The sequence below is a fragment of the Budorcas taxicolor genome, chromosome 2, assembly GCF_023091745.1.
Source record: "Budorcas taxicolor isolate Tak-1 chromosome 2, Takin1.1, whole genome shotgun sequence".
In the NCBI taxonomy this organism is placed as follows: Eukaryota; Metazoa; Chordata; class Mammalia; order Artiodactyla; family Bovidae; genus Budorcas; species Budorcas taxicolor.
The window spans coordinates 117,074,529-117,100,404 of record NC_068911.1 but is presented as its reverse complement, the minus strand read 5'-3'; the positions used below and the strand labels follow the sequence as shown (position 1 = coordinate 117,100,404).

Below are 25,876 nucleotides of genomic sequence, written 5' to 3'. Positions count from 1 at the left end.
TCATGGGACCCTGTTTCTTCCAGGGCCAGACGCAGGTGGTTACCTACAGCCCCAGTGACAGCCCTGGGCCCAGGTAGGAGCCTGCAGCTGGAGCCCTGCTTCCCACATCTGGACTGTCTGCCTTTCCATGAGGAATCCCCTCCCTGCTCTTTGGAGAAGGCGATGGCACCCCACTCCAGTACTCTTGCCTGGAGAGTCCCATGGACAGAGGAGCCTGGTAGGCTGCAGTCCATGGGATCTCGAAGAGTAGGACACGACTGAGCGACTTCACTTTCACTTTTCACTTTCACGCATTGGAGAAGAAAATGGCGGCCCACTCCAGTGTTCTTGCCTGGAGAATCCCAGGGACAGTGGAGCCTGGTGGGCTGCCGTCTATGGGGTCGCACAGTCGGACACGACTGAAGCGACTTAGCAGCAGCAGCAGCAGTCCTTGCTAGAGCATGTTCTACATCCTCCCCTCTGCTCCTCTGGGCTTCCCTGGTGGCTCAGATGGTAAAGAATCTGCCTGCAATGCGGGAGACCTGGGTTCGATCCCTGGGTTGGGAAGATCCCTCTGAGAAGGGAATGGCTACCCACTCCAGTACTCTGACCTGGAGAATCCCATGGACTGTATAGTCCACTGGGTCGCAGAGAGTCAGACGCGACTGAGCAACTTTAACTTTCACTCCACCCCTCTGCTTGGGCCCTCTCCCCACCTCAGATCTTCTCCTTCTCTCCATCTTATCAGCTTAAAGCTCACAGCTCCCATGGCCCGGACTCCACCTCAAGACTTGTTTAACCTAAAGAGGTGGCACAGGTTGAAAAGTTACCTTTGAGTCCCTGAGGAATTAGATAAGACCCTGCTTTAAAGGTTCAACATTGGCAGCAATGGGTTTGCTAAGAAACTCCAGTCCCCTGGGTAAGAATTTGGGGAGAAAAACCCCAAGGCAAAAGAACCCTACAGTCTTTGAGTGCAAGCTCATGACAAAAGTAAGCAGGGGGAGTGGGTAGTGTCTTAAATGTTGATTTTACAGACCTGTGGAGGAGGTAACTCATGTGGGATAGCCTGTAGGTGTGCCCACTGTGTGTGTGTGTGTGTGTTTGTGTATGTGTGTGTGTTGGTGTGTATCTACCCAGCCGTTGAGCTGCCAGCTTGGTGTAGGTTCATCTTTGTAGACACTCACTCACTAAAAAGTGTGTGTGTTGGGACTGGGGGCGACTTATTCTTGACTTAAAGTTCTTTTCTAGATGCAGAGGAGGAGAACACTCGGCTGGTGTGGGGAACAGGGAGGAAGAACTAGGAGAGAATTGCTGTGTTTGGAGGGCTGCTCTCTGCAAAGTTTATGCTGATGTCACAGTCAGCCTTCAGCCTTCTGCAGGGTGGGCTCCACCTTTATTTACAGGAGGGAAAAACTGAGGCTCCCAGAGGTGCAGTCACTTGTTCAGAACTGCTTGGCTCGCTGTGGTGGGGTCAGGTAGGCAGCCAGGCACCTCCTGCCTTAAGCCCCTGTTCCTGCCTTTTGTACTGCACAAGTTAGCCCGCAGTGGCCGCTGCTGTAGGGAGTTTAGAGGCAGACCCTGAAGAGCACACCCAGTTCTCATGATCTTCTCTGGTCTCCTGATCTGTCAGTAACTAGGCATTTTTAAGCAGCTCACTCCTCATATGCGTGTATACATTCAACTGCACCCATGTACACTAAGTTATTGGTGCATGGTCTCCAAGAGGAAATGACCAATTCCTTCCTCCATGGGAGAAACTTCTTTCAGATTTCAGTGTTAGGTTTGTTATATCTTGTGGGCACTGGCTGACTTAACTAATCTTCTTTCCCTCTTTGCACTGACTGCCAGGAAGCTTAAAGAAAAAATAGATGTGTATGGGACCTCTAGCTCAGAATACTTGGTTTTTAATACTAACTTTATTCTGGGCTTTATTTTATTGCTCCTTTTCCTTCTAATTTTCTCCTTATTTTTCTTCCTCTCTTGTACGACATATGTATTTATAAGCCCCACTTTAGACATAAGTAAGGCTTTGGTAAGTAATCATGCCTCCCACTTGCCCAGGAGGTGGTGCAGGCACCTCTGGGAGTCCCTTCTCTCTAGCAGAGGACCTGGAAGCTCCATGTGGCCGGGTGTGGTGCTCAGGCGCTTACGTGCACCAGCTGCTCCTGGGTGTCGTACTCCTTGGTGCAGTCCTCCCAGTGGCAGTTGGTCTCATAGACCACCTCAGCCTCCTGCTTACAATCGTCTCTCTCCAGGTCCTCCTTGAGGTCAGCCAGCTGCTCCTGGGGGAGTGGGGCAGAGCATACCCACGTGAGCCTTGTGCAGCCACCTGGTCCCAGGGAAAGGTCACTGTCAGCCCCGTGAAGGCTGTGCCAAGGACCCACGGGCTGGTCTAGGTGGAGGCACACCTGCGCTCACATACACATCACACGCGTGCACCCACAAGCACACACATATGCTGGCTTGTCATCACCCAGGTGTCCCATCACATCCTGGGTCCGGTGGACATAGCTGTGAGAACAGGAGACAGGAGGGCAGTGACTTGCTTATCGGATGTGGTCTCCTCCGGGGAGAGCTAGGGTGGGCCCCACAGGCTGGGATGGGGCATTTGTATTCACAGCGTGTATATGAATAGGGTCAGCTCTTGTTTGGAGGCAAAAGGAAACTCCACACACATTGGCCTGGCCTTATCCTTGTACTGTCCCCTCCTCCCAGGGTCATACATGGCACCGAGTACTCTCCCGGCATCGGCTTCCCTGCAACAGGCCTAAAATGTGGGTGTTTGTATGCTGCTACCACAGCCAGGCACCCTAACATTCAAGTGGAGGCTGACCGTTCCCTCCAGAACACATTTGTGGTTACCTAGGTCTGGGTTCATGTTTCTGGCCACGCTGGAGCCCACACGTGCCCATTTCAGGGGGAAGGAAAGGCCCCTAAGGTGCGCCTTCCACTGATTACAGGCATCAAAGCTCCTTTCAAAGAGGACAAAGCCTTTTCCTCCAGAAGCAGCAACAGACTGAGAGTAAACCCCACAGGGCCGCCCCCATCCCAGCTGATGCTAACAGAGCCCGTGGGGGCGGGCAGCCTCAAAGCAGGGAGCCCGGGACAATCTGAGTGGTTCCAGGAGAGGGCCTGGGGAGAGGCACAGATGGCCAGGTTGGGAGGCAGGCCTGGCGAGGACCCCCAGAGCGGGCCGAGGCCTCCCCAGGACCCGTTGGCCTACAGGGAAGGCTCAGGGCAAAGCCAGGCAAAGGGGCAGATGTTAGGGGACCTGTTTCACTTGCAAACTATTTCCAAAATGGCAGGAAACTTCTGTCTTTCAAAAGAGCCTCCAGGGAAAGCATTCATAGCTCAGGCTGAGTTGGGGGACAGATAACTTCTCCCCACAGCCAGGCACCCCAGCCCCCACAGGCTCTAGAGACTCAGTGAATCGGAGACTGCAGCCCCCACTTCAGCCTCCCTCCAGAAGCTGAGTGCATTTCTTGGGGCAGAAACCAGCCCTGTGACCCGTCCATGGCTGTTGCAGACTCGCACCCAGGACCGGCTTTCCAAAATGCTACACGGGCTCCTCCAAGAGGCGGGTTCTAGGTGTCATTTCCCAGAGCACCTTACAATCAATGTTTGCGTTCTGGAAAATGATGACATGTTGTTCAGTAAGTCCCCAGGCAGCAGCACTCAGCCCACCTTAAAAGGAGGGGCGGGAACATTCTGTCCTGAACGTCTAGCAATGGGTGGGGCCTCTGAATGCCTCGGCACTTCCAGAAAAACTGGAGATAACCTTATTACTTCTCAAGCTGCCTGATCTGCTTATTTCAGAAAAGGCTGAAAAAGCTGCCAGGTGGACCTGAGCGGAGGAGGACAGAGAAGAGGGGCAGGTCTCCAGATTCAGCGGGGTGGCATCCTAGCCCAGGAGTCTGAGGGCTGAAGCCCAGGAGGGACTTGTTCTGTTCTGCCAAGCAAAAGAGCCCATCCACCTTGTAAGTGAGTCAGGGAGCAAAGGAGTCAGGTCACTGAATCAGGACCCTGAGTGACATGGTGACAGCCTCCTGGTGGAAAACGCCTGTCTTTTCCTGACATGAGGTGGGAGCCGAGCTTGGCAGGAGGGAGGGCTCTGTGCGCCAGCCCCCACCCCACCCCCTGACACCAGGTTGAGTGAGGAAAGGCAGCAGGCTCCCTGGGGCTGAGCGCCCTTGCCTGAACTGCCCCCCACAATGCCCTGCAGTCCTGTCCCTGCAGCTCCAGTGCATTTATCTCCCTTGGATGCGTGCTGTCCTCATCAATTTCAACGGCCCCCAGTGATGGCCGGCCGCGTGGAGACCATGCATCACGCGGAGATGCTTTGGCGTCAGTGAAGGGAGAAAAATTTGTCACCAACCCCTGTGTTTGCCTGACAATAACAGGACCCAATATTTCATAAAAATTAAGTGCCCGGAGCATGCCCGATGGCTTACAGGTTTGATAAAGGATGGTCCGGCAGAGGTAGGGGAGATGGGGACCAGAGGCCCCCAGGATACTCAGTGTCAAAGCTGCTGATTCTGCAGTAATGGGTGGAGGTACCATGAGAGGCGGCCCTGGAGCTCAGTATGCACACTGACCCTCCCAGGAGCTGGGGCTACATGCCTGCCAGCCTGATGCTGGAACAAGTGGCAGGATCTCCAGGGACCTCAGAGGCCCACTATGGGCCTCAGGTGGCTCTGTTCCTCTCCTTCCCACCAGAACCTGTCCCCTCTCCCCTCCTGCACACTGGAACACTCACTCCCTCAACTTGGCACTGAGTCCTTAGAAAACCTTATCTCCCAGCTACTGCACACCAGGCCCTGTGCAAACCCAGTGGCGCAGAGCCAAACCAGGCACTGTTCCTAAAGCATCACCTTTCTAAAGCTGACCATGCAGCGCAGGAGACAAAGTGACCCAGAAGCTGGCGGGGTGGGGGTGGGGGAGCCTCTGGGCGGATGTGACTCCTACTGTCCAGGGGATAAAGTGGGGGACAGATTTCCAGGGAGAGGGAGCGAGGACAGGCCTGAGCCGTTCAGGGGCTGTAAGCGACTCAGTTTACCTGGGGCTTGTGCTGCAGACCCAGCATCTTTGCCTCCCTTCCTTCTTTCGTTCAGCGGGTGCTTGATGAGCACATGGGGTGCAGGGAGCAGGGACACATCTCCAGCCCTCCTTGAACTCACAATGTGCCCTCTCTGGGTCATTCATTTACTCATTCATTCATGCAAGCTGTTCATCACCCATTCCCAACAGTGAGTCACGGCCCCTAGGGGACGAGGCCAGGCCCCGGCCCAAGGACAGCTGGCAGGTTACCTGTGTTAGGGTCAGTGGGGAGGCTGGCCGCAGGCCGTCGGCTTCAGTTTTGACCTTGCTGCGCTTGTGAATGATGATAGGGTTGACGGTGCTGCTCACGGCCGACTCGCTGCTCTGCTTGTTCTGAAAGAAGGGAGCATAGAGGGACCCATCACATGCAGGCAGGACCTCCCAAGTTTTCCTGAGGCTTTGCCTCTGGGACTTTCTGCACACAGACCATCTATGTCAACACTTGTGACTGCAGTTTCAGAAACACTCCCACCCCCACCCCGGCTCAGTCCTCAGGCCCAGGCACAGCCAGGAGAGCCCAGAGCTTGGCCCATCAGCACCCTCCTCCCCATTATGTAGCCCCCACCCCACACAGATGGAGCAGGAGACCCTCTCTTTTCGAAATGCTGGGGACCCCCACCCCTGACTCAGTGGCCTCAACTTCTCAGCCGTCCGAGTCAGGGGCAACTCTGAGGACGATAAGGCCTGGCCACTCAGGGAATAGGACAGAAGAGCGTGGTTCCTCGGGACAAGCAGGCTAGAGCTACAGTATCAGTTGCTCAGCTGCGTCTGACTCTTTGTGACCCCATGGACTGCAGCACACCAGGCCTCCCTGTCTTATACCATCTCCTGGAGTTTGCTCAAACTCATGTCCATTGAGTCGGTGATGCCATCCAATGATCTCATCCCCTGTCGTTCCCTTATCCGCCTGCCTTCAATCTTTCCTGCCATTAGGGTCTTCCAGTGAGTCAGCTCTTCACTTCAGGTGGCCAAAGTATTGGAGCTTCAGCTTCAGCATCAGTCCTTCCAATGAATATGCAGGATTGATTTCCTTTAGGATTTACTGGTTTGATCTCCTGGCTCCCCAGGGGACTCTCAAGAGTCTTCTCCAGCACCACAGTTCAAGTGTCAGGGGATGTGGCAGAAGCTGACAGCCACCCTCTGGGGGAGGTGCCGGGTGGCTGGCTGGAGCCCTAGGGAGAACTTTCTTGAAAAGAGCTGCTCCTAAACTGAGTGGCCTGTGCTTCACCTCAAGAACTGTCATCATGGGTGCTAACCAGGATCCAGGTGGACCCAGGTACAACGACTTAATATAGATGGCAGGCCCTATTCTGCAGGGGCGTCAGCTCAGGCTGAAAGAGCTTTCAGGCAAATCAGGGTTCAAAGCACTGTCTGATTCCAAGGCCTGTGCCCTCCTCACTGTCTCACACTGTCTCAGTGACTCTAGTTACATTTCCTCATCTGCAAAAAAAGGACCTCATTCATTCATCAAATGCTTATGGCACCAAGTGTGTGCCAGGTACTGTGTGAGTGGGCCCAGGCCTGTCCAAGGACCATTGGGAAAGTCAAATAAGATGGCTATCATGCTCTAAAACTAAGCTACATGGTATTAGCCATGCCTCCATCTGTTTCATCCATGTTACATGCTATGTATGAAGTCCCTGTATGATGCCTGACTCTGAATCCTAGAGTTTCTCCAGGCTCATTAGTCTTATTAGACAGATGGCCAAAAAACAGAGGCTGGGCACTTGCCCACAGGGAGTGAGGGCAGTGTGAGGCCCCAGGGCAGTGTGAAGTCAAGTGGATGCCCTCCTGACTGGGCATCCAGCCTATGGCCGATTTGATCATGTGGTCTCTGCCCAGAGGTATCCTGCCAGCCAGACCTATGCCCAGAGTCCTTCCACAAATTCTTGGCATGAGATGGCCACAATCAGCCTTCCCTGCATAGCAGTAGCTGGTGGGCCCCCTGCTCCCTGCACCCACCTACCTGATTGGCGTCACTCAGACAGTTGCTGCTGCTACTGAGCTGGGTGGGTGTGGCATTGATGGAGGTGAAGGCCACTGGCTGCTGGGCCAGGAAGGTGGGCGAGGGCTGGATCAGGGGTGGCGTGTGTCCGAAGGCTGAGCCCAGGCCCCTCTGCTGGCTCAGGATCTGCTGGTAGGCCACGGGGTTGATGGGGTGGGGGAAGGTGAAGGCTGGGCTGCAGAGAAGGGCAGACAAGGTGAAGGAGTAGGGTTGGGCTGGGGTGGGGGGCATGGTTCTGTGAGGCTCACACGTCCTGGGCAGACAGACCCTGCCCCGAGATCAGGATGGTCACGTTGTTGACCTTTCCCCATCACTGTGACTTTACCTCACTCAAGCACCAGCTGTGGCTCCCCACTGCCTGCTGTCTCAGTCATCCTCTTCAGTGCTAGACACTAGGCCCTGCCCCAGGATGCAGCCTTCTGCCCTGGCAAGTCACTCCCCACATCCTGGCCCTTCGCTGCTCTGATGCCTGAGATGCACCCCTGCATCACTGATGCTCCTGGACTATTTGAATCCATTTTGACCTCTGAAGTCTGTTCTAATGCTGCCTCGTCCAGGAAGTGCACCCTGAGCCCTCTGTTCACATTCTCCTCTTTTCTTGAACTCCTACTGCACTTCTGAGCTCTACCAGGCCACCTGCCTATGAACCCACCATTCTTTACAGAACAAGATCTATCAAGGGAGAAATGGTACCCTCTGAGGCCAAGTCGTAGAAGATGCTGTGGCTTCCTCCCTGCTCTCTGTGGGATCACTTCCCAGGGGGACTGGGGGAAGGGGAGCTGGCTGCCATGCTGTGAGTATGCTCAAGCAGCATGTGGGGGGCTCCTGTGAAGAGGAGCTGAAGCTTGCACAAACAGCCCCGAGGGCGAGCCATCCTGGAAACAGGTGCCCAGATGCAGGTGAGTCTCACTGGCTGACAACTTGACGGCAACCTCCTGAGACCTGAGGCTAAGCCAGTCTCATACTCCTAACCTTTAGAAATGGCGCAAGATGGTAAATGTCTACTGTTGTTTGAAACCACTACCAAATTGTTTTTTGGTTTCTGTTTGTTCTGCCATGCACCAAAAGATAACAGATGCAATCATTATCCTTCCTCGTCCTGGTCCTTGGGCTGAGGTCTCCTGACATTCCTATCTGCATCCCCTGCCCTCTTTCTGGAGGGCCATTGGAAGGACGTGGGTTTCAGTCAGGTTGGCTGGAGTCTGAGTTCTCTCAACAGCCAAGGGCTGCACAGAGGGGACAGCGTAGGCACTGTTGAGGAGGTTTGGGTGTGCCATGCTGTGACCCAGGAGGGAGGCCTCTGCCAGCCCAGACATGTGAAGGCCAAGTCAGTATCGTACTTCCAGTACCCCAGTGCTGGTCAGGGACACCCACTGAAATATTAGGAAAGTCAGCCTTTGACTTTATGGTGGAATCTTTCATAACAGGCTCGGTAAGGGTAACTAATCACATCAGAAATTGTTTGGTGGGTGAAAAACAGACTCACGAAGATGCACCCAAATGTTGGCACATTTCAACATCATCCCTGATGGTTTTGAATTCATGGAATAGTAGCCAAGTCGGCTGACTTACAAATACAGCAAGTCCTATAAATAATAAGGTGCTACTGGATAGCACAGGGAACTATATTCAATATCTGGGCTAAAACATCATGGAAAAGAATATGAAAAAGAATATCCGTTTAACTGAGTCATTTTGTTGTACAGCAGAAACTAACACAACATTGCAAATCAACTATACTTTAACAAATTAAAAAATAATACAAGTCTTGTCTTTCTCCTGGGATGGCCTGTGCAGACCCTCCCCTCTGGGCCCCCGCCAGGCTTCCATTCCTGCCCCAGCTCTTGGCCCGGGCTCACCTGAGGGCACCGGCCGACAGGTGTCCATAGGAGCCGCTGGCGGCCGAGCTGCTACGGGAGTTGTTGATGTAGGCCACCAGCGAGTTGGGCGAGGTCCGGATCATGCGCTGGAGGTCGAGGCTGGCATCTGAGAGCGGGGAGATGGACAGCGCTCGCTTGCGGCTCAGGCGGGGTGTCACCCGGGGGCTGGAGAAACGCGACACTGTGGAACATCCAAGCCAAGCCACATCAGCATGATGGCGCTCACAGAGGGGATGGGACGGGGATGGGACTCGGGGGAAGGGGACCGGTCTGACGGGACTGCAGCTCTGCCCCTGTCCAGCTGGGGGCTCTGGGGCATGGGCCTCTCTCAATCTCAGCTTGCCCTTCAGCAGCATGGATCTGTCCACACCTGGTGTGCTGCGGAGCCGTGTCTGTGCCTCTCCTGTTGGACACACAGAGGCCGGGACTGCATGCAGCGATGCTTAAGGGCACGACAGCCTAGGTACAAACCGTAGGTGAGCTGCCTGGTGGCCTCTCATTAAGGGAACCCACCCGAGAAGCCAGCATCAGGCCGAGGAGCAGGGCCCAGCAGCCACTCTGCCCCTTCCTAACCCTCCCCAGGGGCAGCCCACCTCCCTGGCTTCTCACAAACGGTTTAGAGTTGCCTGTTCTGCGTATTTGTCTATTACATAAGTGGAATTATCTTTCTCCTCCAGCTTCCTTCATCCAGCATGATCAGCTGTATGATACACAGGCGCACACACACACTTACACGCTAACTGACTGCCCATGAGTCCTCTCTCCCCTCCCCGGTACATACACACACAACTGCGGGGAGGGAGGAGGACCTGCCCCCAGCAGGGCTCCCTGTTCCCACAGGCTCCTGCTTACAGCCTCTCCTCTGCTGCTTAGGGTCCTGTTCTCCCCTCTGGACACACAGAGGCCTCGAAATGTTTTGACACCATCTCTGGACAACGACCCACCCGGCAAGGTTTCCAACTTCTCCAGGCCCTCCTTGGGCCCGTTCCCTCACTGTAAAGGGCAGACTCCATGACTGTGCTGTAGAGTGAATCAGGTGACGTGTGAGCCACGCCTGGCACAGGGGCATGCTGTACCCCTGCCTGCCCTCTTCCCTCCTGTGGGATGCAGGCGCATTTGGGCTGGAGGGGTTGCCTGTGAACAAGAGCAGCGGCTACTGGAACCCAGCCTCTGATGCACGTGGCCTGGCCCAACCCACTCCCATGCCTGGGCTCGCGATGCCTTCTCCCTTCTGCCTGCTCAGACCCTGTAGGTCCCTGCTCCAGGAAGACGTAGGCTGTCCTGGCTGCAGGGTCAGCATATCAGGGTGCCACACCACCAGCACTGTAGGAGCACTGGGGGCAGGAGTGAACCCTGTGACCCTCTGAACTCCCACCCCCAGGACCAGCTGGCCCCCTAGAAGCCCACAGCCACCAAGTGAAGAAGCCTCAGCTGAGCCGCTGCTCCACTGTCTCCTGCCCTGGGGCGCGACCACGCCTGGCTCTCCCCCAACCCTTATCCTTGGCTGGCAAATCTGGGAAATCCCTTACTGCTGGGCCCCGAGGAGAAACACCTCTCTGAGGCTGTGGAGAGGATAGAGGCCCTGGAATCCTCCGGCTGCAAGGGCATTCTGGTATTTTCTCTCCTAACTGTCTCCCTTATGGATGAGGGATGCTGGGTCCAAGACCAATGGCCTGGGGTGGGGTGAGGGCTGGTACCCTGTATGTATGTCTGTACAAGTCAGCTGCATGGCTTGGGGCAAACTGTTAAGCTGTACAAGACTGGAATGTTCCTCCATGTCCTTAGTATAAAATGGGAACCCTTTCAACACTGGGGTCACCAGGCTGCAATGGGATGACAGACGCTGAGATGGCCTGGGTACTCCAAAATACTCCACAGTTGCAGCATGCATGTAGTTGTAGACTTTGTTTTCAACCAGAAGGATGAAGCACTTGTAGCATATCTTTGTTTTTGTCTGTGTATTCTGTTTGGGTTCTGAGAACTGGGGCTTGTGTATCTTTTAGGAAGCAGGGCTATGGTGGGTACACAGAAGGTGCTCCATAGATGCTGTGGGGGACACTGCCTCACAGAGGGGCCCAGGAGCATGGCTGGCACCCAGGCAAGCAGGTGACACACTGAGACCATGTCACCATCTTTCTCTTGTGGTGGGAAGGAGCCCAGGAACACAAGGTCAGCCTGATGGAGGCTGGGCTGTGCTGCACCCACCCATCTGAACAATCATTCTAGACCAAGAACAGACACATCCTGGCCCGTCAGCAACTAGAGATGGTGTGTATCCCTTTGGTGTGGTGTTTGGATAAATGCCTGCTTCTGGATTTTGATGTGATGTATAACCCAGCGATGGCCACCAATTAGGACATTCAGACCCACTGTTGCAATTAACAGCCACCACTGTGCCCCAAGAGTGTCCCCCAGATGTTGGTAATGGACAGGGAAGTCTGGCATGCTGCAGTCCATGGGGCTGCAAAGAGTCAGACATGAACTGAACGGTACCCCGAGATGCAAACCCAGCTGTGCAAATAAGAAACTGAGGTTTGGGGAGGTTAGAAACTTGCTTAAGGGCAGGATTCGGACCCAGGTCCAGAGGAGCCCTGATGCGTGGCTTTTCTGGGTCTTCAGTGTCCACCTTCAGAGAGGTGGGGAGGGGCGGGGCCGGCGAGATCTCACCACAAACTGCTTTCCATTCCCCACTTGAAGCAGCTCTGACAGTGAACTTTCTGACAGCAGTTGCCCACCTGGCCTCCCGCATCTGCAGGGCAGCAGCCCATACAGCTCCACTCCTGCAGGGCTGGGCCTTGTGGGCACCCGCCACCCATACAGCAGCAGAGTTGGGGAGTGGGAGTCAACCTGACCCTTCCTCATCTCCCTCACAGCTGAGTCTCCGCTGAGGCCCTCCACATGCCCCCTTTCTCTCGACTTCCACCAGTCCAGCCCACCAACTGCCTAGGGCATCCCGGGGCCCTTAACTAACTGCCATCCAATCCGCATTCCTCACTGTGGCCAAGCCAGATCACATCCTTGTCTCTGCCCACCCCAAATCTCTCCAGAGCTCCCGCTGCTGTCATGAAAAAGGCACACGTCCTCAGCGTGGCTTACACAGTGGCCCTGTGGTGCCCCCGCCTGCCTCCCTCGCCAGCCTCCTCCCGTCCCCGGCACAGGCCTCTGCAGGTACTATTTCCTCTGTCTGCAGTGCTCTGTCCTCAGCTGGGTCATCACTTTCCCCAGGAAAACGTCGCTGACCTCCTGGAGTTGGGCTGCCCTCCCCGCTGCCCTGGTGATCTCAGGGCACCCCAGTCCCTTCTGAGGGAGTCTGAACCCTCTTGTGTATGTCTGGTTGCTCCTGTTCCTCCTGCCTCCGTGAATCAGGGACAAGGGCTCCCTGCTCACCACTGAATCCCAGCACTGGGATCAGCTGGCTCTGTGGTTAGCTCAGTGGAGATGCTAAACACTGGGCATGGGGCAGAGGCCTGGTGTGTCAAGGGAGAACGGTTCAAAGTCAATATTTACTGAGTGCCCGAGGGTGTCTGTGACTTCTAAGCATTTTAAAGTATAAAGCAGTTTAATCTTCACAACTGTCCCATAGGGAAGGGACTATTATAAGCCACATTTTACAAAGGGTAAGACAAGAAGTTTGCCCAAGGTCTCACAGCCAGGGGAAGTAGAGAATGATTGAAAAGCAGGACACTACAACCATCACCGCACTGCTTCTGCCCAGGTGGTGAGGACAGATAACCAGGGACGGCTTTCATGGGCTTGGGGGCCCTAGGTGGAGACACACACACCCACAGCAATGGGTGCACACAGACAGACTGATGTGTAGTGGCTGTCCTGGGTACATGACTTAGCCTCTCGAGCCTCCCTATACTCATCTGTACAATGGGTGCAGTGCAGCAGTTTTCCCCTGACAACTCAGGGACAGCACCATGGACAGTGCCTCAAACCCAGTAGAGCTTCCAAAATAAAGCTGAATTAATATGGCTTCTTTTGGAGACAGCAATGGCACCCCATTCCAGTACTCTTGCCTGGAAAATCCCATGGATGGAGGAGCCTAGTGGGCTGCCGTCTATGGGGTCGCACAGAGTCGGACATGACTAAAGTGACTTAGCAGCAGCAGCAGCAATATGGCTTCTTTAGGGGCAAGGAGGACTCTTTGGTGAGCAAGGTGAGCTTAGAGCTAATAATGGAATAAAGTACAGCAAATCTAGGGAATGCCCTGTTGGGCCAGTGGTTAGGACTCCACACTTGCCCTGCACGGGTTTGATCCCTGGCTGGGGAACTAAGATCCTGCATCCCTGGGCAGCCTTAAAATAATAATAATAATAAAAAGACAGGAGATCTAGAGATAAATGACTGGGCCACACAGGAGGACGTCTGTCCCTAAACACTCATCCATCCATCTGCATCCTCTAAGCTTCTTAATTCTTATTTACTGGGTTCATTCCTTGTTCATGATCACTTTAAAGGCAACTCTAAGCAAGATGTAAAAGTGAATCTTTCAAAAGACTTCTATTATGAACTGAGTGGCAAATGGGAAAATACATGGGCGGGGTGAGATGTAATATCACACAAATTAAGAAATACACACATCTTTGTAATATGTTAAAAAAAGATTTTGCTACTAATATTTGGATTCCCACCCTCACGAGTGCCCCTAACAAGAGGAAACAGGCCAAATCTGACAGTGATATTCATCTCTGTTATTCCCACCCCTCAAGGGAAATATGTTTATTAATGTGCCTCTTCCCTTGATAAATTACTAAATAGAAAGAAAAGCCTGGCACTCATTTCCCGTGGCTTCTCCTGTGATTTATGACTGGGACTGGTGGAGTCGTCACGTCCATTCATCTGTGGATGCCCCTGTTCTGATAGCCAACAGCCACTGCATGACCAGCCACCTGCCTGCTCTCACCTGGGCCACGCCAGATGCCACCTAGTCCTGCCATCACCTGCATCTGGACCACGTTTAATCCATTAATCCTTCCTTTTGTTCATCTGTGTGTTAGTTCAAGCACCCATTAGACCCTTGCACAGCAGCTGCCCAGCACAGGCCTGGACACTGTGGGGGCTGCAAGCAAGGATGCTTGGCCTCGTCTCCTGGATCTCAGAATCCCAGTGAGAGGACACAGTGGTACCTGCAGCTCCAGGCAGGATTCGACAGATACCACCTAAGCAGGGTGAGCCCAGGCAACCCTGGAGTGCTGGCAGGGGTGGGAGGGGGAGTGTGGCTTTTCCTGGGGCAGCTGGGATCAGCAGGAGATGTAAAATCAGATCCTGGACCTAGGAAGACCCAGTGTCTGTCCCTGTCTACAGGCTCTGAGCTGGGTGTCAGAAATGGGAAATCCCATGGACAGAGGGGCCTGGCGGGCTACAGTCCATGGGGTTGCAAAGACAGTTGGACACGACTGAGCGATTGAGCTCACACATGCAGCCTCGTGTCAGGGCTCCTGAACTCTCACCCCTGCTCAGGGAGCATTCCTGCACGGCCCAGCCCCTCACTCAGATCACTTCTGGATTCACTGAGGAGATGCTCTAAGGAAATCTAGCTTGAGGACCTTAACCTGCCCCACACTTAGCTGTCCACAAACCTTGTGGGGGAGTAAAAAGCACCAAGGTTTTGGAGCCCAGAGGTGTGAGATTGAGGGTATTTCCTGGATCTGTGATAGAGATAAAAGAAATGTAGGGCTCTGGGCCTGAGGCTCCTCACCTAGACAGGGACTTCCTAACACTTGTGTCATGAGACTGTTTCTGCAGCTCTACCGGATGACCCGGACACACCATCCAGCCTGAGCCTGCACTCAGCACCCTGCCCCTGGTCTCCCTCCTGTTGGCGGGCTGGGCGCAGACTCCCCACCCAAATGAGGCCTCTATCAGTCCCTCCGTCACCTCCTCTGCCTCTCTGTGGTGTGATCAATGTAATTGGTTTCTGAAACCTCCCTGGACCTGCAGGCAGCATAAAGAACGGGCGTCAGAACGGAGGTGACATCCGATTCAAATTAGTGTCAATATGACGATAAAATATACAGCTCCAAGGAAATATGGTCTGTAAACAGACAACATTTCAATCGGAAACATTTCAATCTTCTCAATGTGGTGAGGGTGGGAGGGGCTGGGATTGCGGCTGCTGCCAGTCTGCCGTTAAATCACCGATACTCAACAGCATCACATGAGAAAATTCCATCTTAAGGCCCCGGTGACAACCAGTGACTTCCCCGCTCTCTAGAGAACCACTAGGCAGAATGATAACCTTGGATTCCCTGACTGGTTATCTATTACCTTCCTAAGGCACATTATTCCACAGCTTCTGGCTATAAATCAGCCTCCTTAAAGAATGGGGCAATGGTCCTTCATTGACCACCTGGAGGCTCCAGCAGAGGCGGGGGGCCTCCTCAGGCAATGCCCCTTGTCCTGCCCACAGCCTGGCCCCGTGCTCTGGAGGGCAGAGAGAGGGCTTGGCTTTTCCATTTAATAAGTCCCCACCACCTCCAACCTCACTGCTAAGACTGTGGCATCTCCCCCAGCCTAGGACACACACAACCCAAAGGAGACCACTTTAGGCTTGACAGATACACAGATGGGGACCTCTTCCACAGACACCAATGGGTTTCTCATTTCATAAAAAAATAAACATCTATGCTAAGGTAAGTCTGTTAAAAATATAATATTAAATAAATAACTGTGCAAATGGTACTTGGCTAAAGTAAGATTGTGGTTGGTTTGCCACTGGGTGGACTGGGGACACTCTCTGCTGATGTGGCCCTGGGTGGCCTTCCTGACACCCTCTCCGCAGGCCTCCTCACAGTCAGGCGGGTGGACCTGATCTCCACGCCTTAGCTTGACACTTGATGCCTCTGGAAATTCTCTCCCCCATAGTTTTGCCTCCTCTGGGAACATGAAGGGAAGCAGCTGAGGAAGGAGATTGGGGAAGTGGGGCGGCCTGGGGACAGGTATTCTTTGTCCCGACAAGGACCTTCCTCAGAACAGCCCCACTGGACGGTAAACACCACAAGCGCAGGGCTCGGCATACTGCATCCCCAGCACCTAGCACCATGCCTGGCACACAGTAGGTGCTCAGTAAGTATCCTCAGAATGAATGAGGAGAGTGAGTGAGTGTGTGTGTGGTGGGGGTATGGCATGTGCGGGTGCAGTGTGTGTGTGTGTGTGTGGGGTATGGTATGTGCTTATGTGTGTGTGTGTGTGGTGTGTGTGCATGTAGTGGGGATGCAGCATGTGTGGGTACAGGGTGTGTGTATGGAGGGGAGGGGTATGGTGTGTGAGTGTGGTGGGGGTATGGTGTGTGCTTATGTGTGTGTTTGTGGTGTGTGTGCATGTAGTGGGGATGTAGCATGTGTGGGTGCAGGGTGTATATATGGAGGGGTATGGTGTGTGAGTGTGGTGGGGGTATGGTGTGTGCTTATGTGTGTGTTTGTCATGTGTGTGTGTGTGTGTGTGTGTGTGTGTGTGGTGGGGGTATGGTATGTGTGGTGGTGGATATGGCATGAGTGCGATACGAGTGTGGGTGTGTGAAAGAGAAACACACACACACAGTCTCCCCGACTCCCCACGAGCTCTCAGGGCCCCTGCACCCACAGGGAGCTCACACTTCACTGTCCTGTGTATGGGCAGTTTCCTCATGTGAACACGGGCACTCAGAGCCACAGGGCCCCTTCACAGGCGGTCCCCTGAGCCCCACTGCCCTGGCCCCCGGCTGGTACGCCTTCCTCTGTGAGAGTCTGAGCACAGAGAAACTTGACTGGGGGAACCGCAGACCTCCACTGGGTGGACAGAGCGCCCTGGGAGCATCTCTCCCCAGATGTGTGCAGCTGGGACCAGCCAGAAACGCTGGAGCTGACGGGCTTTCCTGGCTCCCACGGTTCACAGGAGTGGGGGCCAGGGACTCCCCAGAGACAGGTCTGGGCTCCACCAGGCACAGGCCTGGACCGTGACCACCTGAATCTCTCAGGGTGAGCTCTTCGTACAGCAGGGATGGGAATCCCAGCCCCTTCACACAGGGAGTGTGTGTGAAGTCACGGAACACAGGCAGACCTCACTTAGACGCTCGCACGCGTGCACGCAGCACGCACTCACATATGCTGACTCGGCCTCTCCTGCCCTCTGGGGACACCTGCCTGACCACACCCCTTAGCCATGGCTTCTCCATCTGTGCAGCACCTACCCTGAGCCCTTGGAAGGCAGACATCGCTTGGGGAACCTTATGTTTGGACAACAGCAGCAACATTTATGCCCTGTATTGTTGCTGTCATCTGGGGTCTAATTGTGATGAGTAACAAGCACCCATGATCTCCCAGTAGCCGGCCCGCTCCCTGTAGGGACACCTGTAGGGCTGTTAAGGGGAGGAGAGAGAAAATCACAGAGGAACGTATGCTCAGGGGGCTGACAGGTATCACTTCACCTGTTGTTTCATCCAGGACAAGCTCACATCCTGGACGAAACACCATCCTGGGGAAGGCACGGGATCAGGTGCTGGTTGCATTGCTCGGTCGTGCTGTGAGTTCCCTTCAGGGCAGGCCGAGGGTGACATGGAACAATGCTCACAGAGCTGGTGTTGGGAGGACTGCTATGCTCCTCCCTGGCAGCACTCCTGTGGGGGGAGTGGCAGGGAACTGGGGGCTCAGGGACCACACGAGGTGGCTCCCATAAATGTGAGATGTAATAGAGAGGATGAGACAGGCTGGGACCTAGGACCCTTTGCTGCGGTTCTTGCACCTGGACAAATGTCTCCTTGACCAACAAAATACAAAAACACTATAAGGGATTAAACCAAAACAAAACAAAACTGCACACACCTGTAGTAGGAGTGAATTGTGGACAAGATACAAAAACAGCAAACACCCAATTGCCATTTCTTAAGGGTCAGGAGCAAAAACCAGGTGTTAGGAGCAAAAGCAAGGTACTGTACATGCCCCCTGCACACTGCAACACTTAAAGGGTGGGCAAACCACCTAAGCCACCCCTCCAGACTGACCCCTGGGCCCGCCTTTACCCTCACCCCCACGAGGAACTCCCTTGGGGAGTAGGTGAGCAAGGGAAACTGTTACTTGTTCTCGCTACTCCCTATTGCAGCAGGGGTCCCAGTAAAGCTTTGTTTGAATTTCTTGTCTGGCCTCTGATCAATTTCTATTGACTAAAGAGACCAGGAACCCTGGTCAGTAACAAGAAAGGGAGGGGAGGGAAGGGACATCAAGAAGGACTTCCTGGAGGAGATGAGATCTCAGCCAAGCCTTAGGAAGTAAGGGGCTTGGCTTTGTTCCAGCCAATAAGGTGGAGTTGCATTGGCCAGGGGTGGACAGGAAGCCCAGGGCAGAGGACTAGAGGATGGGGGTGGGGGGCTGAGGGATGCAGAGCACCCCCTGAGCCCTGTCTGGTCCCATGGGGCTGCCTGCAGCCCAGCAGGTCTTCCTGCAGGCCTGTCTGCTCCCTGAAATCAGGAAGTGAAGAAGGGCTTGAGGAGGACAAATCTGCAGGAGCCTTGCTGTGGTTTCCAGCCCCACTGCCTGGCCTGTATCCCTGGGTGTCTCTGGGGGAAGCTCCAAGACCGGCAGGTAGAGCAGCGCTGGCTGGGGAGGGGGTGAGATGTCCTTAGCGTTCTATCCCTCCTCCACCCTCTCCCACACAGGGGGCTCCATTTGACCCCAGGGGCTCAAGGTCAGGGTGCAGGTGCACCTAGGAAAACAGCTGTGAGAGTGCAGAGGGTAGGAGGGGGTCTTAGCATCTAAGGAGGACCAGCCCACTTCATTTTCCCAGGTCACCCAATCCTTCGTCCACACAAACGTGTCTGTGGCCTCCTGGCTCAGTCACTGACTACTCTATCCTCCAACTGCTCAGGCTGGAGACCTTGATGTTGTTCTCAACGCCTTTCTTCCTCCCTTACTCTGCATCCCATCCAGGAAGAAATCTTGCGGCTCTTCCTTCAAAATCTACCTGAAACGACCACTTCTCCCAATATCTGCCAGCTGGAACCTCTGCTTCCACCTTGCTCGTAAATCTGTTCTTGACCAGCAGCCAGAATGGGATTCCTTTTAAGAATAAGTCAGGTCTCATTACTCTTCTGTGCAACGTTCTCCACAGGCCCCATATCACTCTGCTGTGAAAGCCCTGAGCGGCTGGCACGGCCAGCCCCAGAACCCTGGCCATACCCTACGGGCCCTGCACTCACACGGTAACAGGTCCACTGGCCTCCTGGCTTTTCTTGCCCCCAGCAGGCACAACGCTGCTTCAGGCCCTTTGCACGTGCTGTCTCTCCTGCCTGTACCACTCTTCGGCTTATTTCTGCACGGCTCACCTCTTCCAATTCTTTGCTCCAATATCTTCTCAGTGAGGATTTCCTCATTCAAGATGGCACCCCCATCCACTCGAAGCTCCGTACCCAACTTCCTTTTTCCTTTTCTTTAGCCACATAGCATGTCGGACTCTGCCACACTCTTTGCAGAGTCCCATAAGACTGCTAAGGAATTCCCCTTCCCCCATTTCTGAGCCATCTGTCTCTCCCCACTATGCTATAAGTTCCATGAAGGCAGACACGAGTCCTTTTTGTTCTTTGGACTGTCTGCAATTCCTACAACACTTCTTGGCCCTTGATGACCCACTATATATTTCTGCATGGTGTTTACACTTGGTGCCCCATGGAAAACAATCGTGCGGTTGGGGTAAACCCCGGACCCTCCCATCTGGCTCCTTCAGGAAAAAGGAGCCACCAGCACCCGCCTCATCCCCAGAGGGAACCGTCAGCCTTGTCCTGCTTCCCACCCCAACCCCGGCCTAGCACTCACCATCCACTGGATTGAGGTAGTCATGGAGATGGGGTGCACTGGCTGCACCCCCCGTCTGCATCAGCAGGTCCCCATACGGCGCGGGGTGGCCTGCCATGAGAGTCATCTGGTGGTAATAGTCTGAGGCGTTGGTGCCTGCAGCGGGAAGGCCAAACAGCCCCCGCTCCTTAAGGTGCTCGTGAGCCACTGCAGGTGGAAGGGAGAGAAAGTGTTAGAATCTGGCCAAAAAGAAGAGGAACACACACCTGGCCCGAGGAGGCCCCTCAGTGCCCTCTAGCTATCCTCCACCCCCAAGGGTCCTGGGTCCCCTTACCCCGCTGTCCCAGGTCAGCCCTGAGCAGACGGCTGGGCGGGGCTGGCTGGGGTGGGACGGTTTCTGCTGATGGGGCTGCAGCTTCCAGCCTCACATTCCTCTTTCCTCAAAGCCGTAAACAACTGCTTCCTCCTCCCAGTCCAGGACCCACAGAAGCCCCAAGCTTCAGGCCGACAGGGTCCGTGATCCACCAGAGTTTCCAAAGGAGAAAGACGATGCAATGGGAAGTGCTGAGGTGGCCAGACAGCTGGGCGCCAGGCCACAATCACCTTAACACTCCAGGCGGGACTGTGGGTGAGTGCTTGCCCAGCCTGGCCAGATAAAGCTCCCCCGGCCTGTCCCGCAGCTGCAGAACCAGGGTGGACTGTCCGCCTTCAACCTTGCACTCAGCTCTGCCTGAGGCTTAGGAAGGAGGTGGGAGGATGAACTTCAGCATATCCTGAAGGTGCCTAGTACTTAGGGGTGTGGTGCTAATTAAAGGGAGGCTTGGAAAGCAAATTTTGGGTTGGCCGTAAAGTTCATTTGGGTTTTCCCATCAGAGGAAAATCTTAACAAATTTTTTGGCCACTCCACTATCCCAATTGGGAGTTGGCTTTTACCATGTGTGAAAAATTAAGAAGGCACCACCTCTCTGAGCTGGCTCAGTTTTCCATCTGTAAAATGGGGGCAATCATATTCACGAGTCGAATGACTAGTAAAAATGACAGCATCAGCCAATGTTGGGCTGGGCGTTCCTGGCTGGGTGCGGTCCCAGGGCTTCGGGATCGCATCCACTCTCTAGGTTCACAAGCATCACCCGGTGAGCCCCTTAGCAGCTGAGGACTCTGGCGCTTTAAGAGTTAAAGATGTTGAAGCCAGAGCACAAGTTTCTTAGAGCTGTCTTCACAGCCTCTCTGCTATTCACTTTGGCAGATCTTTGAGGAGATGCACGCGTGCTGGGCAGAGAGAAACAGGCAGTCCACGGAAACAAGTCATCCTTGCTGCTCTTCCTCCCCTCCTTCTCCTGCTGCGTCCTCCAGGGAGAGCCCCAGCCTGCAGCCCCACGGCCTCTGCCTGCCCTGTCTGTGCCTCGAATGCCCTCCCTTCACCCTTGCTTGTCCACCTCCTCCCTGAAGCCCCCCTGGAATGCCCACTGTCCTCTGCAACACACATTCTGGCAGATTCGGCCTCAGACCACTGATGAAACTTCCAGCTGGCACCGTTGCTGAATGAACCTGTCAGCCTACCTCTGCTCACTGGGGAGCTTGGTCTGGGGACCAGAGAGGCCTCAGGGTCTCTAACCCACCCTCTGTAGGGGTCAGGGCCATGCTCATTAGCCACGTCTCCTTGGTACATTCTCTGCTGTCTCAAGGGTCTGGGGCTGGGCCAGGGGGGTGTGGTCGGTGCCACAAGGCTGGTATACGGAAAGCAGGCATAAAACCAGGGCTCTGTCAACAGGAAGTCTGCCTCCAGCGCAGTCCTGTCTTACCACTTAGCTCTTCGTGGCCACACTGCTGTCGGCAGCCACGGGGTCCCCGACTCACAGGCTCTCCAGGAGGGCACTCTGTTCCTCGTCCCTCCTCCAGACATCCCTCTGGCCCTCTCCGACCCCGGCCTCGGGAGGACCACCGTGTCACTATGGGTACTAGTTTTCCCGGGCTGCGGTAACAGGTTAGTTCAGGCTTGCCGCTAACTGCTGTGAAAACAGATTTGATTCTCTCACAGCTCTCGAGGCCGGAAGTCTCAAATCAAGGCGTCAGCAAGGCCACCTCTTCTTGGAGGCTTTAGGGGGAAGTCTGTCCCTTGCTTCTTCCAGCATCTGGGAGCTGCCAGCTTCCGTGGCTTGTGGCCACATGGCTCCATCTTTGCGTCGTTTCCCACGTGTCCCTTGTAAGGATAGTTATCATTGGATTTAAGGCCCACGTGGATCATCATGACAATCTCTCTTGACTCAAAATCCCCAACCTAACCACGTCTGCAGAGGATCCTTTTCCACATGAGGCAACACACCTCCCGCCCACTGTACCACATGTAAACTTCAAGATGAGGCAGCAATTCAGAACCTGGTCTGCATGCTCAGGAGAGATGTGCAGGAGCTTGGGTCCACTTTCTGGGAGACGGCAGCCCCACATGGAGGCAGCACAACCTTTCAGGGCAGCCAGGCATGGTCAAGGCCACTCAGAGGACCCACGCAGAGTCCAGCCCTGGGTCCAGTCCTAAAGGGCCATTTCCAAATGACTACATCCTGATCGTCCATCTTCAAGTCCTGTGGCTGCAGCCATTTACCTGGTCTGGTTTCTTTGTGACTCTGCACTTTCCTGTCTCAAATGAATTGAACAGGTTTGTCATCTGACTCTGAGCTGGGCCACTCAACATCCTCTCAAGAGGGACATGAAGCCACTGGTGGTCACCGCTGCAGGCTGGAGTCCATTTGGAGGCCATGTGTTGACCCACAAGAGATGCAGACAGACAACCAGCCTGGCTCTGCCTTCCTTCTGCTCTGGGGGCCCCAAGACACCCTGATACAAGATCCACTCTGTTTAATACCAGCTTCTGCAGGCTTTGATGTCTCACAACCAAACAATTCTCACCCAAGATAGGACCTCAGTGAATAAACAGAACTTATCATTCTTACTACATCATTTTGCATGCTAAGGGTGTTTATGAATAGTTCTTCAAAATGAGTGCAAAACCCAATGTGCCCCTGGTTCTTTTGGCTCTGACCACTCATTTATCGAAAGACCTGTCGTTGAGGGGTGCCAGGGAGGAAGGCCAGCCTGTTCGCCAACCCATGGGCAAGGGAGAGAAACACACAGCATCAGAGTTAGCATCGCCCCCTCTGACCCTGTACCTCAGGCCTTTCTACTCACCATCCGCGGGGCTGAGGCCCCTGGCTGCAGAGATGGCGGGATGTGTTGGGCTGCCGTGCACGGCCCGCAGGTAATGGTCCATGTGGGGGCTCACGTACGGGTGGGGGGCGTTGAAGGGGGACTCCCCGGGGCCGGCGGGGTGTGGGGAAAGCCGAATCAATGAGATATCAGAGATGACAGGGCTGCCGCTCAGGGCGGGAGGCCTGCAGAGAGAAACGACAGCGTTATGAGAAAGTGTAGCCCACCCAGGAGGATGCACGGGGAACCCCGTCAAGCAGCAGAACCAAATGAGCAATCACACATTTATTTTATGCACCAACATCCCTCGGTCACCCTTCACATAGAGTCTCAACTCTCATATTAACACATGAGCCAGTCAGTGCAGGTGGAAAGCTCTTGAGGCTGATGCGGCTGACCACCCACGCGTCTCATGTCAGTGATGAAATTCTGCATTCATGGGACTGGATCTGCTGGGCCACAAGCTCGGGAGGCCACACACCTGCGAGCTGCCACCACTGCTTCCCCACGGCCTGCTCAGGGCTGGAGGTGTTAACAAGTAAGTCTCCGTTAATGGACAGATGCACGCCTCCTACCAACTGGTGTGGAAAACAGACCATGAAAATGGGCTTCCCAGGTGGTGCTAGTGGTAAAGAACCAGTCTGCCAATTCAGGAAAGAGACCTGGGTTTCCCCGGTGGCTCAGTGGTAAAGAATCCGCCTGCAATGCAGGAGCCCCAGGATTGATCCCTGGGTTGGGAAGATCCCCTGGAGGAGGGCACAGCAACCCACTCCAACATTCTTTGGGCTCCCCTCCTAGCTCAGTCGGTTAAAGAATCCACCTGCAATGCAGGAGACCAGGGTTTGATCCTGGGTCAAGAAGATCCCCTAGAGAAGAAAATGGTAACACACTCCGGTATTCTTGCCTAGAGAATCCCCATGGACAGAGGAGCCTGGTGGGCTACAGTCCATGGGGTCGCAAAGCGTCAGACACGACTGAAGCGACTTAGCATGCAAACATGCATGCAGAAGATGCAAAGGGCTTGTCTTCCTAACAGAACTGAGAAAAAGAGGAATCAGGAGATGCCCTGAAAGATGGAGAATTTGGGACTTCCATGGGACAATCCCTGAAGTGAAGCGCTCAGCCACAGAATCAGCTAGAAAGGAAAAGACCAGTATTCAGGAAGAGTTTTGAAAGGCTGAGCCATCATTTTGGAATATCATTCTAGCTCTCTGTACATGAAGCTCTTTCTGATGTTCCCTGAGTCTCTCTTCTCTGACACCAACTGACAATCAGGGATGCGCCTGGCGGGGCTGTGGCCCATTTCCATGGTCAGCTTTGCAGAAGGTACCTGCTCCACTTGACAAAAGGACAGGCCTGGCCCCCAGGGGTCTCCAGGCAGCTGTGAGCATGTTAGCTGCAGGGGTGTTATGAGGTCATCTACTCCAAAACTTGCTCATGTTAAAGAAAAATCAGCCAGGGGGGAGTTGCTGGGAAACAACAACCAAGTCATTGGAAACCAAATTTACCAAGATTTCGTTTTTGATTTTTCAGAAAATAGGGACCTCTCTGAGACTTCACACAGTGCAAAGAATGTGTTCAGACCAATCTGGCCAGCCTTGCAGGAGGTTAAGACCAATCTGCATTAGACTCTCAGCCACTCTAAAGAACAGTATGGAGGTTCCTTAAAAAAATAAAAATAAAAGTACCATATGATCTGGCAATCCCACTCCTGGGCTTGGATAAAACTCTAATTCAAAAATATGTATGCACCTCTATGTTCATACCAGAACTATTCACAATAGCCAAGACTTGGAAGTAATCTAAATGTCCATCAACAGATGAATGGATAAAGAATACGTGGTACATATATACAATGAAATATTATTCAGCCATAAAAAGGAATGAAATTGTGTCACTTGCAGAGACATGATTGGACCTAGAGAGCACCATATTAAGTGAAGTAAGTCAGACAGACAAAGATAAATCTCATATGATATCACTTATATGTGGAATATAAAAAAATGATATGAATAAACTTACAAGGTAGAAACAGACCTACAGAGAAAACAAACTTACGATTATCAAAGGAGAAAGGTTGGGGGGGAGGGATAAATTAGGAATTTGGGATTAAAATATACACACAATTACATATAAAATAGGTAATCAACAAAGAGCTACTGTACAGCACAGGAAACTATACTCAGCATCTTGTAATAATTTACAGTGGTAAAGAATCTTATATATATATAAAAGTGAGTCACTTTGATGTACACCTGAAACTAACACAACATTGTAAATGAACTACATCTCAATACAGATTTTTTTTAAAAAAGCAGAATCTCAGCCTTCACCAGCTCAGTCACACTGTGCTAATTCAACCTCACCAAGGCTCAGTTTTCTTATCTGCACAATAGGGGTAACAACAGTACCCATTTCATAGGGTTGCTATGAGGATGAAAGTCCTTCAAACAGTGCCTGAGACACAGCTATCAGTCAGCAAATGAGAGCTGTTATTACAGCATCAGCACCACATTTGAGTGCAAAATCCAGACGTGCCAGGGAAGCCCTAAAAACCGTTATGTTGGATGTGTGAAAAGGCACTGTGAGAACCAGTTACTTCAGAGAAGGCATGATTCGTTTGTGGCTGCAGCAGACTAGAGCTAATTACTGACTGTGTGCAACAGGGCATGAAAATTGTGCTTATGACAGAGCACACACCAGAACCTAAACAGGTGACGTCCGGATGTCTTAACACCTGCGTTACACAAACTCCCCACTCAGAGGCCAATCCACCCGCCTGGTGTGCGCGCTCTGCTGGGTCACTTCCGACGTTCTTCACCCGCCTGGTGTGCGCGCTCTGCCGGGTCACTTTCGAGGTTCTCCACCCGCCTGGTGTGCGCGCTCAGCTGTGTCACTTCCGAGGTTCTCCACCCGCCTGGTGTGCGCGCTCTGCTGGGTCACTTCCG

The 25,876-nt window shown here is 53.7% G+C and overlaps 1 protein-coding gene across 1 annotated transcript in view; it reads right to left on the bottom strand.

Annotated features, from left to right (window-relative positions):
- Positions 1-25,876, bottom strand: part of GLI2 (GLI family zinc finger 2) — a 189,413-nt gene that overhangs the window by 12,461 nt on the left and 151,076 nt on the right. Inside the window, exons 3-8 of the mRNA XM_052635517.1 lie at positions 22,911-23,113; positions 19,749-19,934; positions 8,941-9,142; positions 7,043-7,256; positions 5,287-5,409; positions 2,130-2,261 (exon numbers count right to left, since the gene is read on the bottom strand). Coding sequence (XP_052491477.1) covers positions 2,130-2,261; positions 5,287-5,409; positions 7,043-7,256; positions 8,941-9,142; positions 19,749-19,934; positions 22,911-23,113 — 1,060 coding nt within the window. The remainder of the gene's footprint in view (positions 1-2,129; positions 2,262-5,286; positions 5,410-7,042; positions 7,257-8,940; positions 9,143-19,748; positions 19,935-22,910; positions 23,114-25,876) is intronic.